This window comes from Erythrolamprus reginae, chromosome 10 (assembly GCF_031021105.1).
Source record: "Erythrolamprus reginae isolate rEryReg1 chromosome 10, rEryReg1.hap1, whole genome shotgun sequence".
NCBI classification, from domain to species: Eukaryota; Metazoa; Chordata; class Lepidosauria; order Squamata; family Dipsadidae; genus Erythrolamprus; species Erythrolamprus reginae.
The window spans coordinates 15,408,817-15,429,568 of NC_091959.1; the positions used below are offsets into that span (position 1 = coordinate 15,408,817).

The 20,752-nt window shown below is 46.0% G+C and overlaps 2 protein-coding genes across 5 annotated transcripts in view; one reads left to right on the forward strand and one right to left on the reverse strand.

The window, feature by feature from the left end:
- The window catches only part of DPP8 (dipeptidyl peptidase 8), a 41,126-nt gene extending 25,205 nt beyond the window's left edge, over positions 1 to 15,921 (reverse strand). Inside the window, exons 1-8 of one of the 4 annotated variants that reach the window (XM_070762298.1) lie at positions 15,678 to 15,921; positions 11,992 to 12,268; positions 10,122 to 10,234; positions 8,859 to 9,032; positions 4,217 to 4,385; positions 3,133 to 3,243; positions 2,773 to 2,901; positions 1,750 to 1,811 (exon numbers count right to left, since the gene is read on the reverse strand). In XM_070762298.1, the coding sequence (XP_070618399.1) occupies positions 1,750 to 1,811; positions 2,773 to 2,901; positions 3,133 to 3,243; positions 4,217 to 4,385; positions 8,859 to 9,032; positions 10,122 to 10,234; positions 11,992 to 12,268; positions 15,678 to 15,887 (1,245 nt within the window). In that variant the 5' untranslated portion in view covers positions 15,888 to 15,921. Of the gene's footprint in view, positions 1 to 1,749; positions 1,812 to 2,772; positions 2,902 to 3,132; positions 3,244 to 4,216; positions 4,386 to 8,858; positions 9,033 to 10,121; positions 10,235 to 11,991; positions 12,269 to 15,588 lie in introns of all 4 variants that reach the window. The other 3 variants (XM_070762299.1, XM_070762301.1, XM_070762302.1) reach the window with 3 other exon arrangements.
- The window catches only part of HACD3 (3-hydroxyacyl-CoA dehydratase 3), a 37,097-nt gene continuing 31,759 nt past the window's right edge, over positions 15,415 to 20,752 (forward strand). Inside the window, exons 1-2 of the mRNA XM_070762303.1 lie at positions 15,415 to 15,926; positions 17,548 to 17,590. Of these exons, the coding sequence (XP_070618404.1) occupies positions 15,846 to 15,926; positions 17,548 to 17,590 (124 nt within the window). The 5' untranslated portion in view covers positions 15,415 to 15,845. The remainder of the gene's footprint in view (positions 15,927 to 17,547; positions 17,591 to 20,752) is intronic.

Sequence of the window (20,752 nt, forward strand, 5' to 3'; positions counted from 1 at the left end):
TTCTATTCTATTCTATTCTATTCCATTCCATTCCATTCAATTCCATCACATGTGTTTCAAACTTGGCAACTTGAAGATCTTTGGACTTCAACTCCCAGAATTCCCCAGCCAGCATATATGGATTGGCTGGAGAATTCTGTGAAGTCCAAATATCTTCAAATTGCCAAGTTTGAAAAAAAAATTTATAACACTTTGCCATGACTGCCTCACCACTCTAACCAGTTTTTAAATCTGTAAAAGTTTCCTGATCCTGTTGGGTGACAAACTTCTTCGTTCTTATCTATTACACCAGTGTTTCCCAACCTTGGCCACTTGAAGATATTTGGACTTCAACTCCCAGAATTCCCCAGCCAGCATTTGCTGGCTGGGGTATTCTGGGAGTTGAAGTCCAAATGTCTTCAAGTTGCCAAGGTTGGGAAATACTGTACTGTATTACACGACTAAGAGGCTGGGCGTGTTTTTTCAAATTAACCCACCACTTGACATATTCCATAACATCACATTACTAAGGCCTAGTTTAAAACAGCGGTGGGCTACGAACTTACGGCTCGAAAGTTCTTGCTGGACCAGCACAATTTTGCTGCTGCCCCTGTGGAGGTAGCAAAATCGCACACAGAGCCGCGGGTAAAACGTCGCCGAAACACGGGCGCAGTTTTGCTACCTCCACGGGGCAGCAGCAAAATCGTGCTGGTCCCGCAAGAACTTACAAGCCGCGCCGGCGAGCGCAATTTAGCTGGTTTGAAATCACCACTAATTACTCTATAAATCAGAGTGACTTGTTCATGTTAAGTCATCAGCCCCAGGACTTGGATTTGTGCAATGTGCAAAGGCCGAATCAACCACATTGTGGCTTTGTGCAATGAGGAACAAAACTATGGTTTACAGCAGGGGTCCCCAAACCTTTTACACAAGGGGCCAGTTCACTGTCCCTCAGACTGTTGGAGGGCCGGACTATAAAAAAAACCCTATGAACAAATCCCTATGCACACTGCACATACCTTATTTAAAGTAAAAAACAAAATGGGAACAAATACAATATTTAAAATAAAGAAGAAGTAATAAGTAATTAAGTAATTAATAATTAAATAATAAAGTAATTTATACTTTTTTATTAACAAGTAAATTTAAACTTAAATCAACAAACTCCATTTCTCCTTCCTTCCTTCCCTCCTTACTCTCCACTTCTCTCTTCCCTCTTCCTTTTCTCTCATTTGTTTCATTTTCCTCTTCCTCGTTCTTTCCCTCCATCATTTTCTCATTTTTCTCTTTCTCTCTCTCTCTTTCCATCTCTCCCTCTTCCTTTCTCTCTCCCTCTCCATCTCTCCCTCTTTCTCTTTTTCTCTCTGTCCCCCTCTTTCTTTCTTTCTCTCTCCTCTTTTTCTCTCTCACTCTCTAACTCTCCCTCTTTGAATCTCTCACACTTTCTCTCTCTCCCCCTCTCTCTATTTCTCCCTTTCTCTCTCTCCCTTTCTCTCTCTCCTCTTCATTTCTCTCTCCCTCTCTATTTCTCCCTCTTTCTCTCTCTTATTATAGCGATCGGTAAAATCTCGTGTGCTGCCGCGGGCCGGTTAAAAGACCTCAGCGGTCCGCATCCGGCCCGCGGGCCGTAGTTTGGGGACCGCTGGTTTACAGCGAGGGTGCTTGGTGACCCAGGGCCCTATAGTTGATCCAATGCACCACAATCCAAACAATACAAACCATCACATTTTAGACATTTATTCGCGACATTAAAAACCCCAGCAGGCTTACTCTGCCATCAGATGCAACGGTGATTTCAGATAACTTGAAAGTGACTTTTGGATTTGCGGTGCCTAGAAGAAGGGGAAAAAACATTAAGAATTATAGAGGAATTAAAGGCTCCTGATTATGTTTGTTCTCCAAGGTCAGTTGGTACCTAGATCCTGATGCTTAGGATTGTGTTTCTTAACCTCAAGCCACTTCAAGAGGTGTGGACTTCAGTTGCCAGAATTCTCCAGCCAGCTATGCTGGGAGTTTATTTATTATTTATTTTATTTATTGGATTTGTATGCCGCCCCTCTCCGTGGACTCTGGGCGGCTAACAACAGTGACAAAAACAGAATGTAAAAATCCAATACTAAAACAGATAAAAACCCTTGTTATAAAACCAATCATACATACAAACATACCATGCATAAATTGTAGAAGTGTATGGGGAAAGATTATCTTAATTCCCCCATGCCTGACGGCAGAGGTGGGTTTTGAGGAGCTTATGAAAGGCAAGGAGGGTGGGGGCTATTCTAATCTCTGGGGGGAGTTGGTTCCAGAGGGCCGGGGCCGCCACAGAGAAGGCTCTTCCCCTGGGCCCCGCCAACCGACATTGTTTAGTTGACGGGACCCGGAGAAGGCCCACTCTGTGGGACCTAACTGGTCGCTGGGATTCGTGCAGCAGAAGGCGGTCCCGGAGATAATCTGGCCCGGTGCCATGACGGGCTTTATAGGTCATAACCAACACTTTGAATTGTGACCGGAAACTGATTGGCAACCAATGCAGACTGCGGAGTGTTAGTGTGACATGGGCATATTTAGGGAAGCCCATGATTGCTCTCGCAGCTGCATTCTGCACGATCTGAAGTTTCCGAACACTTTTCAAAGGTAGCCCCATGTAGAGAGCGTTACAGTAGTCGAGCCTCGAGGTGATGAGGGCATGAGTGACTGTGAGCAGTGAGTCCTGGTCCATACCTCTCGAAGTGGTTGATAAACACTGCTTTAGGACATCACTGGGGCCTTTCTGGACCCACTATGTTCTCTCACCTGTCTTGGGATACCGAAAAGAATCTGTCCTCCTTGTTTCCAACATGGGGGATGTGACATGAATGACTTCTACCTCCGACTCATCATTTTCTTCATACAGAATTCTAAGGATTTTTCCTCCGCCAACAGCTACCAAGAGAGAAATCAGAAAAAGGCCAATGTATTTGACTTCTCCCCAACAGCTGCCTGACTTCAGATTCTGTCTGATGGTTCACCTTCCAAGAGACAACCCAACATAGCTTTGGTAAAATTTGCGTTTGCTAATCATGAGTTCGAGAGCCTTTCTGTTCTAATAGGTCAACGGTGGAGGGATGACATCAGAGAAGTTAACTTATCAAGCTTGCCACTGTGATTGCTTACTTGGCTCAGCTGCCGGGCACCACCAGTAGCCCGTGTATCTGTCAAACTCCTCCTGTAGCACAAAGGTAGCAACACCAGCAGCCTTGGGGTCTTCTTCAACATTGACAAGTTCTACGCAGACAACATAGGAAACCAAAGAAAGGATAAATGATGGTTGCAATGCACAAGATGTCCATTAGGAGGCACAGTGGTTAAGAGTGCTGCCTGCCGGCTGACTGCAATTTGGCAGCCTGAATCTCACCAGGCTCAAGATTGACTCAGCCTTCCTTTTTTTTTGTAGAAGTAAAATCTCACAAGAGGATGCTCGCTTACGTGAGATTTTGGCACATGCACAGAAGCATAGAAACATAGAAGACTGACGGCAAAAAAAGACCTCATGGTCCATCTAGTCTGCCCTTCTACTATTTTCTGTATTTTATCTTACAATGGATATATGTTTATCCCAGGCATGTTTAAATTCAGTTACTGTGGATTTACCAACCACGTCTGCTGGAAGTTTGTTCCAAGGATCTACTACTCTTTCAGTCAAATAATATTTTCTCATGTTGCTTTTGATCTTTCCCCCAACTAACTCCAGATTGTGTCCCCTTGTTCTTGTGTTCACTTGCCTATTAAAAACACTTCCCTCCTGAACCTTATTTAACCCTTTGACCTATTTAAATGTTTCGATCATGTCCTCCCCCCTTCCCTTCTGTCCTCCAGACTATACAGATTGAGTTCATTAAGTCTTTCCTGATACGTTTTATGCTTAAGACCTTCCACCATTCTTGTAGCCCGTCTTTGGACCCGTTCAATTTTGTCAATATCTTTTTGTAGGTGAGGTCTACAAAAATTGCTTTTCTGTATTGATCTGAACTAGAATTAGTTCTTTTCCCCCCCTGTATTAAGAAGACTTCTATACTGAGCGGAGCAATTGCAGCTCCTTTTTGTGTTAAATGTTGCATGTTTTGTCTTGTCTTATATTTTAAAAAATTATTAAAAATATTTCAAAAAAACAAAAAATTGCGCAAGGGGACACGCGCGTGAAACATGATGATGTGCGTTCAGCACACCGCTATGTAGGTAAGTGCAACCCGCCCCTGACCTTTATGTACAAAGGTTAACCTCTGCTCTTCTTTGGTGGCCAGGTTGGAGATCCAGATATCCTTGCTGTGAATAAAGGCAGTCCAGTTGGGGTCTGCGGGGCAGATCTTCGGATCCATCCGAATATTCGGGCAACTGGTCTCAACCAGATTGGGCTGCAAGGGTTGTTGCTGCAATGATAAAAAAACATGGAAAGGTGTTCCGTCGGGCTCTCTGGTAGACTCCTCCCAAAAATTCACAGGTACAAATTTCAGACACACACACGTTTGCAAATTCAAAACAATGTTCTTTATAATGAAAATTCACTTAAACCAAGCCCTCTTTTGATATAGCAAAGAGCACTTGTCTCCAAACAAACTGGTAATTTGTACAAGTCCCTTATCAGTTCTGTGATACTTAGCTTGCAGCTGTGAGGCAATTCACAGTCCTTCTTCTTTCACAAAGTGAAACACACTTTGCCCTGGTTTAGTTTCAAAGCGGGAAAAATCAGTACACAAAGGTCGAAGTCAGCAAGGCAGGCACGAAACACAACAGTCAGATAATCCTCCACAATGGCCAAACTCACAGGCTGCTATTTATAGCAGCCTCACTAATTACCACAGCCCCACCCAACCACAGGTGGCCTCATTTTCTTTGATAATAATCTCTCAGTTGTTGCTGCCTATGCATCGCTCTCCGCATGCGTGGCTGTATCATTAACTCTTGTTCCAAATCCAAGGAGGAGAGAGATAATTGATCTCCTTCTGAGCTGTCTGTCCCACTCTCCTCCTCCCTGTCACTCATGTCTTCTTGGTCAGAGGAGCCTTCATCATTAGATTCCACCGTGGGCAAAACAGGCCTGCACCATGTGGATGTCTCCCCAGACCTTGGGGCAGGAGCTGGGCCAGAGCTAACCACAACAGAAAGGACCCTTTTGAACCAGATACTTCACCAGAAGAGCCCCTCACTCCTCTGCCCTGTTGTGTTTGGCCTTGGGTCGGCTGCTGCTCCCACGTCTGTGAGAGATGCGTCACAGAGTGATTGCGAAAGCATGGCTGACAGCCAGGAAAACATGGCAGACAGCTCAGAGGATGTAGCAGATGGTTCAGAGGAGTTGGCAGACAGCTCAAAGGAACTGGCAGATAGTCCAGGGGACTTGGCAGGCAGCCCATTGGATAGCCTCTCTTCTCTGGATTCGGATGCCGAACAGATAATTAATATGCGTAGCCGGAGAGCAATGCAACGCAGGGCTCAATTAAGGGATTATCAACGGTGATTCTGGTGTCACCTATGTTTGGGTGTGGTTCACAGAATGAGGGCTGGGTGTGGTTCCCATAATGAGGGCTACAGTTATAAAAGAGAACAGAGGCAGAGGCAAACTGTGGATGTTTATCTATGTGGTTTGTGTGGCTTTGTGGTTCCTGCTTTGAAGTCTCTGCTCTGGCCTTTGGATTTCAACCTAGCATTGTCAGGCAAGTGGGAGCTGAAAACTCTGGGACTAGCTGCTCTCGTGCTTCAAAAATTCAGAGAACTCTTGGAACGTCTCTGCTACGTGGATTTAGTATTTGTTTGCTTTTTCATGAACTTTGTATCTAGCTGAATTTTCACCTCGAACTGTGTTTTACTCCTGAAAATAAGGACAGTTTTCTTTAGCCTTTTCTTTTATGTTTAATACAAGTTTGCTGATTAGCAATGCAAGTGTGTGTCTGACCTTCTTTCCTGGACTGTTAATTATCGCCTGAGCCCGGTCAGGCAGAACATGCCCGAAACAGAATCCCCTACGAAACTAGACTGACAATCCTCGGTCTTGAAAGCTTAGAACTACGACGCCCCAAACATGATCTAAGTACTGCCCACAAGATCATATGCTGCAACGTCCTGCCTGTCAAAGACTACTTCAGCTTCAATTGCAACAACAAAGAGCACACAACAGATTCAAGCTTGATATTAACCACTCTAAACTTGATTGTAAAAAAATACGACTTTAGTAATAGAGTCGTTGAAGCGTGGAACTCATTACTGGACTCCGTAATATCATCCCGTAACCCCCAACATTTCCCCCTTAGACTGTCCACAGATGACCTATCCAGATTCCTAAGAGGTCAGTAGGGGTGTGTATAAGTGCACTAATGTGCCTTCCGACCCCTGTCCTATTGTCTCTCCTATATCTTCTATATCTTCTTTTCTATACCTATATCTTTTCTTCTATTCTCCAATTGATACATTTTTATTCCTATACTCTCCCCTCTTTTCTTCCTCTAACATATTTTACTTGAAGGTATCCTCTATTACCTTCATTGTGTATTATTGTGTATTGGACAAAATCAATCAATCAATAAAAATAGGTTAACAATGAGGATTAAAGACAGAGAAGATACAATCTTCTACAAAATTTGGGACAAATTGGCTACAAAAAACAAAAATAATTGAGAATAATTAGCTATTTCCTACATCATCAAAAGGAACTTTACCAAAATTGAAATTAAGACCTTTTTTCCTTAATTGAGTTATGTCATAATATTTACAGATTAGAATTGTTTGTTAGTTCTGTTATTCTTTTGATATCACTGTTTTTATACCTTTAAAGCTGTTTTTTTTCTTGTTATGATATGTTTGTGTGATAACTTTAAAACGAATGATAGGAAAAAACATTTTGTTTGATATTAAGAAATATAACTACTTTAGGAAAAGGTGAAAATATAAATATGGTAATTCGCAAGTTTGAATATTATTATATTGTAAATTTACAAAACAAAATAAGGAAGGAAGGAAGGAAGGAGAGAGCAAATATCTCTCCAATTGTTATTTTATTTTATTTTTGTAATTCTAAAATTCCTTTTGTTTTTCTTCTGTTATGTATTTTCTTTTCCCTTTTTTCCCTCTTTCTTTGAATGTCTGTTTTTGATTTTAGTTTTTGTATTGTGCATTTAAAAATAAAATATGTTAAATAAATAAATAAATACAAATAATAAAATAGTAATAAGAATCATGGGGTTCAGCAGCCAAAAAGGTTGCTCCAAGGCTCCACCAGGGAATGATGGCTGGAAGCTGGGAGAGAAGGAGAACCACGCAGGTTCAGCAACAAAACCTGTCCTCCATCCATCGCCATCCCTCCGGCAGGACCAATTTTCTCCTTCCTGCCTCTGCAGAACATAAATTATTTTCAGATCCCTAGTGCCGTGATGGTTAACCTAGGGCAGTGATGGCGAACCTTTTTTTCTTCTGGTGCCGAAAAAGCGTGCACAAGCGCTATCATGCATGTGCAAGTGCCCACACCCATAATTCAATGCCTGGGGAGGGCAAAAACAGCTCTCACCCCTCAAGCCCTCTGGAGGGTGGAAACAGCCTATTTCCCAACTTCTGGTGGGCCCCGTAGGCTTATATTTCGCCCTCCCCAGGCTCCAAAGGCTTCTCTGGATCTGGGAGAGGGTAAAAACGGCCTCCCCCATCCTCACGGAGGGTCTCTGGAAGCCAAAAACGCCCTCCTGGAGCCTCTCTGTGAGCCAAAAACCAGCTGGCTGGCACACACATGCACATTGCAGCTGAGCTAGGGCAACGGCTCGTGTGCCAGCAGATATGGCTCTGCGTGCCACCTGGGGCACCTGTGCCATAGGTTCCCCATTACTGACCTATGGCATGCATGCCTCAGGTGGCAGGCAGAGCCATATCTGCTGGCACGCGAGCTGTTGCCCTAGCTTAGCTCCAGTACACATGCGAGTGCCCGCCGGCTGATTTTTTGACTCTCACGGAGGCTCTGGGAGTGTGTTTTCGGCTTCCAGAGGCTCTCCAGGGGGGCAGCGGAGGGCATTTTTGCCTTTCCCAAGCTCCAATAAAGCCTCTGGAGCTCATTGAAAGCAAAAAATGGGCCTACTGAGCCCATCGGAATTCAGAAAACGGGGGCGCGTGAGGTATGGGTGGCATTGAATAAGAGTGTGAACACGCACAAGCATGCGATGTGTGCTATTTTGGCAGAGATCAGGATTGCCCCCACCCTCCTTGCCTTTCGTAAACTCCTTAAAACCCACCTCTGCTGTCAGGCATGGGGGAATTGAAACATCTCCCCCTTGCCCATGTAGTTTTTTGTGTATGATTCGATTGTGTGTTGTTTTTTATATATTGGGGTTTTCTTTTTGGACTTTTTAATCTAAAACTGTAATCTAGATTTTTAAATATTAGACTTGTTACTATGTACTGTTCTTCACCATTGTTGTGAGCCGCCCCGAGTCTGCGGAGAGGGGCGGCATATAAATCCAATAAATAATAAATAAATAAATAAATAATAAAATATAGTACAAGTATATATAGTACAAGTGCACTAGAGTGCCTTCCGTCCCCTGTCCTATTGCTCTCCTATATCTCCTATACCTTTCTTCTATTCCTATATCTCTTCTTCTATTCTTTCATTGATATGTTCTATTACTATATCTTCTTTTCTATTCTTTCATAGATATATTTTACTATGAGTATCTCCTCTACAACCTTCATCATGTATTCTACTATGTGTATATAGATATATACCCACTAAAACCCTCATTGTGTATTGGACAAAACAAATAAATAAAATAAAAATAAATGACTGCCCTAGCGTGATGCCGCCATTCTTCTGGGGAAGTTCTCGTTCAGTGCTAACTGGTACACAACCGCCATCTGTCACAGCCGCTCACCGTGAACGCATTTGGGCCGCCATCTTTGACATGGTAGATCCCACTGCCAGCTTGGAATAAAAATGTGCCACTTTCCCGGTGGTAATCGTAGGAGGCGACCCCAAAGGTGCCAGTGCGTTTCCTTTCCCGCAGCAGCTCCTCCTCTCGAGAGTACATCCCATAATCCAGGCTGGCCTGATGAGAGAGGACAGAACGGAAGAGGAGAAACTAAGATTGTTTACTAGACAGACCTGGATTGAGAACCATCTGTTTAGTGACCTTTGAAAAAAGGGACTTAGGACATGTATTTCACACATATGACCATTGCAACATCCCTGTGTTCTCGAGATGCTTGATAACTGACTCGTATTTTTATTTTTATTATTATTATTATTATTATTATTATTATTATTATTATTATTATTATTATTATTATTATATTTGTATGCCACCCCTCTCTGCAGACTCGGGGTGGCTCACAGCAGTAATTAATAATAATAATAATAATAATAATAATAATAATAATAATAATAATAATTTATTAGATTTGTATGCTGCCCCTCTCCGAAGACTCGGGGCAGCTCACAACAGTAATAAAAACAGTATACAATGGAACAAATCTAATAATAAAAATTATATAAAAACCCCCAACTGTTAGAAACCATACAACACATACATACCAAACATAAAATATAAGAAAGCCTGGGGGAGATGTCTTAGTTCCCCCATGCCAGGCGATATAGGTGGGTCTTGAGTAACATGCGAAAGACAAGGAGGGTGGGGGCTGTTCTAATCTCCGGGGGGAGTTGATTCCAGAGGGCCGGGGCCGCCACAGAGAAGGCTCTTCCCCTGGGGCCCGCCAAACGACATTGTTTGGTCGACGGGACCCAGAGAAGGCCAACTCTGTGGGACCTTATCGGCTGCTGGGATTCGTGAGGTAGAAGGCGGTTCCGGAGGTATTCCAATGTACAGCAACAAATCTAATATTAAAAGTCTGAAATAACAAATCTAATACTAAAAGTCTAAAAACCCATTATTTAAAAAGCATACACACAAACATACCATACATCGAACTACATAGGCAAGGGGAGATATCTCAGTTCCTCCATGCCTGACGACAGAAGTGGGTTTTAAGGAGTTCACGAAAGGCAAGGAGGGTAGGGGCAATCCTAATCTCCGGGGGGAGCTGGTTCCAGAGGGTCGGGGCCGCCACAGAGAAGGTTTATGATGGTTTCAGGGAAAAAGATGAGGCATAAAGAGGGAAGTAATAACCAAACAACATACCTGACAGAGGTCTATAAGAGGATTCCAAGGCAGCATAAGAATAGCAGCTTTGTTTATCGTTTTGGGGATTTCGGAATAAAAAAGGGTATTTTCCCTGTTTTCACCTGACATGGCTAATTAGTAAGAAAGAAAGAAGAAAAAAAACTACTGAATTTTTCTTCTTACTACCAGAGTCTCAAGCAGAAATTATCATATGGACTTATCCAATTGATTTATAAATGCATTTACTGTATTTCCTAGTGGTTACATCCCATGCAGAGCCAGAGACCTATCCAGAACAGCCAAATACAAATTCCTAACATCAAGAGAGCCATCTTAAGAGAAACAAGAACAATTCTTAAGATTAAAAAAGGAGGAACCAAGCCAGATGTACTTCAGCATTGTGGATCTAAATTCCCAAGCATATTTGGAAAAAGCGAGCAAAAAAGTGGCTATGGGGAGCATAGATGTCTTTGCAACTGCCTAGAGATGCCTCATAAACAAACAAACGAATACATACTGTTGTGGTTAGCTCTGGGGGAGACATCCACATGCTGCAGGCCTGTTTTGCCCCCGGTGGAATCTGATGATGAAGGCTCCTCTGACCAAGAAGACATGAGTGACAGGGAGGAGGAGAGTGGGGCAGACAGCTCAGAAGGAGACCAATTATCTAGCTCCTCCTTGGATTCAGAACAAGAGTTAATGATACAGCCACGCATGCGGAGAGCGATGCATAGGTAGCAACAACTGAGAGATTATTATCAAAGAAAATGAGGCCACCTGTGGGTGGGTGGGGCTGTGGTAATTAGTGAGGCCATTGTGGAGGATTATCTGACCCTTGTGTTTCGTGACTGCTTTACTGACTTTGACTTTTTGTGTGCTGATTTCCCCCCGCTTTGAAGCTAAACCAGAGCAAAGTCTGTTTCACTTTGTGAAAGAAGGACTGTGAATTGCCTCACAGCTGCAAGCTAAGTATCACAGAACTGATAAGGGACTTGTACAAATTACCAGTTTGTTTGGAGACCAGTGCTCTTTGCTATACCAAAAGAGGACTTGGTTTAAGTGAATTTTCATTATAACGAACATTGTTTTGAATTTTCAAACGTGTGTATGTCTGAAATTTGTACCTGTGAATTTTTGGGAGGATTCTACCAGAGAGCCCGACAGAACACCTGCTATATTTTTTTTTGGAGTATAAAATGCACCTTTTTCCTCCCTAAAAGAGGCTGAAAATTCAGGTGCATCTTATATTCTGCATGCAGCTTTTTTTGAAGCTTTTTCCCCCAAGCCCTAACTAGATGCTAATGATCTTCCCAGCTTTTATCTTGCAGGTTCTTTAATTGTTACTGGCCATGAAGAAGAAAGCCCTAAGTCTTTGCAGAGTTTCTTTCATTGCTTGCTCCAAATGTTTCTTTCCAGCCCTAACCAGGTGTTAATAATGTTCCCCGCTCTTACTGGCTTGCAAGGTCTTTCATTGTTATTCTCTGCAAATAATGTTTTCCAAGCTCTAAGTCTTTGCGGCTTTTTTCAATTGCTCTATTTGCTAAGAATTTTTCTTTCCACTCTAACCAGATTCTAACAATGTTCCCAGCTCTTGCTGGCTTGCAAACTCTTTCATTGTTATTCTCTGCAAATAATGTTTTCCAAGCTCTAATTCTTTGCGGATTTTTTTCATTGCTCTGTTTGCTCAGAATTTTTCTTTTCAGCCTAACCAGATTCTAACAATGTTCCCAGCTCTTGCTGGCTTGCAAGCTCTTTCATTGTTACTCTCTGCAAAGAATGTTTTCCAAGATCTAAGTCTTTGCGGTTTGGGTGAACTGGTCCTAACCAGGAGGAACCCACCTCTGTGTCATTGCTTAACATCCTGCCCTTTTGGGGATAGTCAACTCACCCAGGTAGTACACCCGATGTGAATGAGGACATTCTGGATCATTCCTCTTCACAAACATAAAGTCGTGGGGCGCTTTGGCCATCAGGCAGCTCTGATGTTTCCTGGTATCTGTCAGGAGCTTCTTCAGGTGACTCCATGAATACCTCTCCACATAATATGGTTCCAGCTTGGCCGTCTCCTCAACGGGCGCCACATTTTCCTTGCACTCGGCCATCTCAAAGATTTCCAGGGTGGGTTGCTCAGTCTTCATGGCTGATGCCACCACGCATCTTGGACTCTGGGAAAGAAATACAGTGATCCCTCGTTTTACGCGAGGGATGCGTTCCAAGATCACCCGTGAAAAATGAATTTCCGTGAAGTAGAGGTGTTGCGGTTAGCTCTGGCCCAGCTCCTGCCCCAAGGACTGTGGATGTGGGGGAGACATCCACATGCTGCAGGCCTGTTTTGCCCCCCCCCCCGTGGAATCTGCTGATGAAGGCTCCTCTGACCAAGAAGACATGAGTGACAGGGAGGAGGAGAGTGTGGCAGACAGCTCAGAAGATCAAATATCTAGCTCCTCCTTGGATTCAGAACAAGAGTTAATGATACAGCCATGCATGCGGAGAGCGATGCATAGGCAACAACAACTGAGAGATTATTAGCAAAGAAAATGAGGCCACCTGTGGTTGAGTGGGGCTGTGATAATTAGTGAGGCTGCTATAAATAGCAGCCTGTGGGTCTGGCCATTGTGCAGGATTATCTGATCGTGGTGTTTCGTGCCTGCTTTACTGACTTTGACCTTTTGTGTGCTGATTTTCCCCCGCTTTGAAACTAAACCAGGGCAAAGTGTGTTTCACTTTGTGAAAGAAGAAGGACTGTGAATTGCCTCATAGCTGCAAGCTAAGTATCACAGAACTGATAAGGGACTTGTACAAATTACCAGTTTGTTTGGAGACAAGTGCTCTTTGCTATACCAAAAGAGAGAGAAAATCAACATGCATTAAACTATAAGCACAAAGTCTTTATATTTTTGCTGTGAGCTGCCTAGAGTGCAGCACTGCCAGCTATTTCAGCTTACTGCTAGCTGTAGTTCAGCAGTTCAAATCTCACCACCGGCTCAAGGTTGACTCAGCCTTCGGTCCTTCCGATGGTTGGGGGCAAGAGGCTGATTCTGTATATAAGTCTAAATGCTATTGCTATGTATAGGGTTAGGATAGGACCTTATGTGGATAGGGATTTCTAGAGATCCTGAAGGAAACCCTCTTTTATGCTGGGGGACAAATGACATGCAGTGGGAGACGGGGCCACGATGACGTCTGGACTGGCAGCGTGTCCAGAACCTGGCATGGCTGGAGACAGCCATGCACCCACCCATAGGGGGCAGCCAGGGGATTCCACCACCATAAATTCCAGAGGGGGGGCTGCCATGCAAAGAAACGAGGCGGTGCGTGTGAGAGGGGGGAGTCCAATCGTCCCCACCCAGCCTGGCAAGCGCCCACCACCCTTGGTCTCTCTCTCCCCCCCCACCACGGGGCATAGGAGCCACCTGCCCGGCTGCTGCAGAGGGCACTGCCTCGCTTGGCCTCGCCCGCGTCTGCTGCTGCTCCGGCTTCTTCTCGACCCTGCCCGGGGCTGCTGCTTCCCTTCCCCAGCTCCGGAGCCACCGCTCCCTCCTGCCGCCCTCCTGCCCACACCGCCCCGCCGGGCACGGAGGAAACCATAGGGGTGGGCAGCAGGCAGGGTGGGGTGGAACGCAGTTCCACCAGCCGAAATGAAGATGCGTGCCCAGCTCCAGCTGACCGGCGGCAGCCACTTCCTGGATTACTGGTCTCGGCTCAGCTCTCCTTTTTTTCCCTCCTGCTGCTGCTGCTGTGTCTGCATTCCTTGATTTTTTCCTCTTTCCTCCTTCTGGCCTCGGACGAGCTTCCCTCTCTCCTGCCCGGCTCCCCTCCAGCATCACACGGCCACCTCCTGAGTCCAGGAAGGAGGAAAGAGGAAAAAAGCAAAGAGCGCACAGAAGCAGCAGCAGGGGGGAAAAGGAGAGCTGAGCCGAGCTGAGCCATACCAAAGTGGCCTGGGCTGCACTTTTCCCCCTTGCAAAGCCTTTGCTCCACCTGCAGCTGAGATGAAAAGTGTCATGCGGCAATAATAACCTTGTAACTCTCCCTCGGCTTTCCCATATTTTTAAATCCCTCCCTCCCTCCCATCCTCCTCGTCCTCCTCGGTAAGCGGCAGGGAGACCAGCACCAGCAGGGGTTGCAGGGGGCCCTTTTCCTCCCCTCTCTTTTCTCAACAGCTGATTGGCACCCGTTCGCCTAGCTACCAAGCCTGAGGCGGGGGGGGGGCGACCCAGGAAGGAGAGCGCGGGAAATGCAAAGCAAGTTCTCACCCCAGAAAATGGCAAAGGTTGTAAGTCAAGGACTTAACAGTTCACTTGAACGATGATGATCGTTCAAGCCACTCCCATCTGGTCACATGACTGGCAAGCCACTCTGACCTGGTCACATGACCATCAAGCCACACCCATAAAACAAGCCACAGCCACAGCGTGACAGTAAAGCAACTGGCTGCCGATTACTGCCTCCCCCCCTGCTTGGAGCCCTTGTAGGGAAGAGTAGAGGGCAATCCACCCCCTTGGACCCTCTCCTTCCCTCCCTCCTGCTGGGGCACCCGAGCTTGGCAGGGAGACCTCCCACGGCCTGCCAAGTTCCAGCAGGGCTGCCCAGAAGAACCCCCGCCCGGCCTCCCTCAGCCTCCCCTTCAGTGGTCAACTTTGCTAATGCTGCCACCCCTTAATACAGTTCCTCATGTTGTGGTGACCCCCAACCATAAGTCTAGTGCCAATTCTCCCAACAGAGCTTTAAGCTGATTGGCAGGAAGATCAGAGGGACACCCTCCACTGTAAACACCTGATTGGTCCAATTGTAAAAATATGTTCCAAGGCACCAGAACAGAAGCTTTAGTTCCTAACACCATGGGAAAGTTGTCTTTTCTAAAGGTCTTAGGCGACCCCTGTGAAATGGTCGTTCGACCCCCAAAGGGGACCCGACCCCCAGGTTAAGAACCACTGCTCCCCTTCCTCCTGCCCGGTGCCCAAGCCTGGCCTCCCTGCCCAGGGGGTGCCCTACTCGGGCTTAGTCAGAGAGCTCCCCCAGAAGCACCTCGGCCTGCTAGGATAATAATGATAATAATAATAATAATAATAATAATAATAATAATAATAATAATAATAATAATAATTCTAATTCTAGCGGGGCTGCCCAGAAGGACCCCCACTTGGGGCTCCACCAGTGCCCACCCACCCTCAAAGGCCCAAGGCCCTCGCCCGGCCTTGCCTCTTGCCAGAGTGCCTCAGCCGGGTATTGCTGCCCGGGGAGGGGCGCTATCTATCTGGGCTTAGCCAGGACCCTCCACCCCCCGCCAGCCCCTCGCCCTGCCTTCCCTGCCTCTTGCCGGGGCGCCTGAGCCTGCCAGCGGCCTCGTTGCTTGTCAGTTCCAGGAGGACCCCCACCCGGCCTTGACCCTCGCGGAGCCCCTCGCCCTGCCGGGTGCCCAAGCCTGGCCTCCCTGCCCAGGGGGTGCCCTACTCGGGCTTAGTCAGAGAGCTCCCGGCCTTGCCTTCGGGGGCCCAAGCCTGGCAGCGGCCCCGTTACTTGCCACTCCCAGCAGGGCTGCCCAGAAAGACCCCGGCTTGCAGCGGCACTTACTGGGCGAGAAGCGCAGCCGCCGCCGCCGCTGGAGAGGCGTTCTCGGCGGGGCGGCCGGCGACTTGCCCGGCCTCCCTTCTTCCCTTCCTCCGCCTCCTCCTCCTCCCGCCTCCGGCGCGCAGCAGCACAGCCTTCCCCGCCCGCTTCCTCCCCGCCTGGGCCGGCGCGATGGCGAACCTGACCCCGCAGGTGCATTGGGCGCAGCGGCATCCCGAGCTCTTCTTGCGCGTGGAGCTCAGCGACGTGCAGGTAACCCGGGGAAGGGGGGGGGGGCTGCTCCCGCGGGTGGGAGATTAGGGGTTTTTTTGTGTGTGGGGGGCTTGCCTGGTACCCACGCAACGAGCCGGCCCGTCCTGCCCCTCCTATCCAAGGCGCCCTCCACGCCTTCCCCTCCTGCGTGGGGAGTGGCGGCAGGCTGGTGATGGTGGTAGGGGCACCCCATGCCTGCCTGGCCTGGCTTAGATGAAGGCACGGGATCCGAGGAAGGGGATCCTGCATGCATTAGCCACCTCTCCACCCCCCAATGCATGTCAAGGGGCCTGGTGCTGCCGCTACCCTGCAACTTTCTGGGTGGGAGGGGGGTTTCCGTGGGCAAGTGAAGCTGTGGGCTTTGCATGGATGGCAGGTGGGTATGGATGATCTCCTGGGCGCTCTGCCCCAGGCTAGGCTTCCTGGGCATGGAAGGGGAGCGGGTGGGGGCAGCTGTGCCTTCTGCCCCCAGGCCTTGCTTGGAAGGAGGGGTTGTGGGAAGGCTCCTAGGCTTCGGTGGGGTGGTCTGCTTGGGTTTGGCTGGGGCCAGGGGGGGGGAAGAAGAGAGATGCTGAGGAAGGGGAAGCGGGTGGGGTACCACATGCACGCAGGGTGGTAAGTGAGGACCCCCTCCTCCTTGGATCACCAGGCTTGAGGAAACTGACATACCCCTAGCTGTTCCATTTCATGTATAGTTTGCCTGAACTGTATGATTGTTTTTCACAAGGGTTTCAAAATTGTTTTTAATATTGGATTTGTATCTCATGTATTATGTGTTGTGAGCCCTCGGAGAGGGGCGGCATACAAATCTAATAAATAATAATATTAATATTAATAATAATAATATAATAATACGGTAGTAACAACAATAATAACAACAACAACAACAATAATAATAATAATTATGATGTCAATACAACTCAGCAAACGAGATCACTATGCTGGATTTCGTATTTCATCACCAGTCGGGCGCTTCCCAAGCACCTAGGACTGCGTGATGTAGCGGCAAATTATGTGTGCGGATCCCAGTGAAGCGGCCTTTTGCAATTGACAGATGGAGATTTTGTCAATTCCAATGGTTTTCAAATGTCCACTGAGATCCTTTGGCACTGCGCCAAAGGGAAGCCAGCTGAAAAGCATTTCTTGCACCCTTTTTTTTTAAAAAAAATGTGGGAATCTGAAAGGCTTGGGACATTTGCTCCCAGGTTTTCCTGTAAGATCTGGCCCTGTAGCTATGAGCTACCTATGTACTATGGTAGCTATGTACTACCTCCGGGACTGCCTTCTGCCGCACGAATCCCAGCAACCGATTAGGTCCCACAGAGTTGGCTTTCTCCGGGTCCCGTCGACTAAGGGATCCAGGAGAAGAGCCGTAAATCGAGGGTTAACTATATTCCACGCAGAACCCATGCAATATGAACAGATCTCTGTTGATCGAAAAAAATGAGAGCTAGTCTTGAACTTACAGTAACAGTAACAGTAACAAAGCCGGTTAATTACAGTTGGAAGTTGTGACTGTCGTAAAATGGGTCGCCCACAGGGAGGCCTGCCAAAGCTTTGGTCGTAAGTCGAGGATAACTTGTAATTGAAACGCAAGTAACTATCTTTTTTTCCCCCCTAGGATCCTAACATTACCATTACAGACAATGTGCTCCATTTTAAAGGTAAACCAGTTTTCATTATTTCGTCATAGAAAATATCTTTAGCATTTCAATTTATAAAATCAATTTTTAAAGGCATTATAAATATAAAGCAACAGGCAAGTAACCAAAGGCAGGTTTTTCACTCTGTCACCCAGATTCTTTGAAGATAAAATGAGCTTTTCCAAAAAATGCACTCAAAAGTTTCATTTTGCTAACCGGTATGTAAAATTTCTGGGATTTTAAGAATGCATTGATAGTGAGAGAAAACCAGATCTCCTACAAATGTATTGATCCCGAGTTACTTCTTGCACTTCCCTAAAAAATTATCTCGTTCTGGGTTGTGCAACCCCTCCAAATTCTTATGTGTAAAATACGGCTCCGGCTCTATGGAATCAACTCCCTCCTGAGAGCCGCACTATCCCCACCCTCCTGGCCTCCCAGAAGGTGGTAAAAAACATGGCTTTTCTGGCAGGCCTGGAGCCGGTGAAAGGTTCCACCTTGTCTCGGCTGAATGAACGAATAGTTTAATTTAAGGGTTTTTAAAATTCTGTTGCTGTTTTTATATTGTTTGCCAGTCTGCAAGGAGTTGGGCGGCATACAAGTCAAAATAATAAAAAAATAAATGTTCCCTGCTGCATGTATGATAATTTATAAAATACTGGAAGTATTTTAAGGGGCGAGTACAAGTGCACTAGAATGCCTTCCGTCCCCTGTCCTATTGCTCTCCTATATTTATTTATTTATTGGATTTGTATGCCGCCCCTCTCCAGAGACTCGGGGCGGCTAACAGCGACGATAAAACAGTGTACAATAATAATTTGGTATTGATGATTAAAAATCTATTAATATAAAAACCAAACATACATACATACATACATACCATGCATAGAATTGTAAAGGCCTAGGGGGAAAGAGGATCTCAATTCCCCCATGCCTGGCGGCAGAGGTGGGTTTTAAGTTGTTTACGAAAGGCAAGGAGGGTGGGGGCAGTTCTAATCTCTGGGGGGAGTTGGTTCCAGAGGGCTGGGGCCGCCACAAAGAAGGCTCTTCCCCTGGGTCCCGCCAGGCGACATTGCTTAGTTGACGGGACCCGGAGAAGATCCACTCTGTGGGACCTAACTGGTTGCTGGGATTCGTGCAGTCCCTGAGGTAATCTGGTCCGGTGCCATGAAGGGCTTTATAGGTCATAACCAACACTTTGAATTGTGACCGGAAATTGATCGGCAACCAATGCAGACTGCGGAGTGTTGGTGTAACATGGGCATATTTGGGGAAGCCTTCAACCACAACAACACAAGAGCACACAACAGATTTAAACTTAATATTAACCGCTCCAAAGTTGACTGTAAAAAATATGACTTCAGTAACCGAGTTGTCGAAGCGTCGAACTCATTACCGGACTCCATAGTGTCATCCCCAAACCCCCAACACTTTACCCTTAGATTATCTACGGTTGACCTATCCAGATTCCTAAGAGGTCAGTAAGGGGCGAGTACAAGTGCACTAGAGTGCCTTCCGTCCCCTGTCCTATTGCTCTCCTATATCTCCTATACCTTTCTTCTATTCCTATATCTCTTCTTCTATTCTTTCATTGATATGTTCTATTCCTATATCTTCTTTTCTATTCTTTCATAGATATATTTTACTATGAATATCTCCTCTACAACCTTCATCATGTATTTTACTATGTGTATATAGATATATACCCACTAAACCCTCTTTGTGTATTGGACAAAATAAATAAAAATAAATAAATAAATAAATAAATAAAGTTTTAAAGATGAGATTAGATAACCATTTGTCTGAAGTGATGTACGGTTTCCTGCCTAAGCAAAGTTCAGTGTTCCATCCCCAATGAAAGAAAACTACGAGGCATAGATTTCCTCAAAGTTCCAATTTATTAGAGATGTCATATTGACACACCTGGGAAAACCCCGAATCTGAAAGTTTCTGGGTTTTCCCTCACTCAAAAGAAAGTCCAAGCGCCTGCCCCAGTACCCACATGGTCCAATCAGTGCACCATCTCAACTGGAGATGCCTCCCAGCAACACCCCTCCAGATCCAGGGCAGAGTGACCTTGACTCTCAGAGAAAGGAATGTTATTTTGACAATATCTCCCCATTCACACAACCCCCTCTCCCAGTTTCCCACAGCACTAAATGTGGCAGGCCTGAAGATCCAACGCCCACGATGATTTCCGTGCCTGACGCACGGGGTTGGACTAGAAGACCTCCAAGGTCCCTGCCAGCTCTGTCATTCTAGTTTATATAACGGGATGTGCTCCCAAAATAAGCTGGCATCATACAGGTAGTCATCCACCTACAGACTCAATTGAGCCCAAAATTTATGTTGCAATACAACACTCCGCAGTCTGCATTGGTTGCCGATTGGTTTCCGGTCACAATTCAAAGTGTTGGTTATGACCTATAAAGCCCTTCATGGCATCGGACCAGAATATCTCCGGGACCGCCTTCTGCCGCACGAATCCCACTGACCAGTTAGGTCCCACAGAGTTGGCCTTCTCCGGGTCCCGTCGACTAAACAATGATGTCTGGCGGGACCCAGGGGAAGAGCCTTCTCTGTGGTGGCCCCGACTCTCTGGAACCAACTCCCCCCAGATATCAGAGTTGCCCCCACCCTCCTTGCCTTTCGCAAGCTCGTTATAACCCACCTCTGTCGTCAGGCATGGGGGAATTGAAATTTTCCCTTTCCCCCTAGGCTTATAGAATTTATACATGGTATGCTTGTATGTATGAGTGGTTCTTTAAATTGGGGTTTTTTAGATTATTTTTAATATTAGATTTGTTTACATTGTCTTTTTATATTGTTGTTAGCCGCCCTGAGTCTTCGGAGAGGGGCGGCATACAAGTCTAATAAATAAATAAATAAATAAATAAATATGAGCCATTTGTTAAGTGAATTTTACCTCAATTTATTATTTTTCTTCTCAAAGTTGTTAAGCCTTTCGGTGCAGTTGTTAAGTTAGTAACATGGTTGTTAAATGAATCTGTCTTTCCCTTGTCAAAAACTCTCGAAAGGTGATCACATGACTGTCGTAAATATCTGCCAGTTGCCAAGTGTCTGAATTTTGATCACATAGCCATAGGATGCTGCATAAAAATCGGTTCATAACACCCTGTTTTCAGTTATAACTTCAAAGGGTCAATAAATGGATCGTTGTAA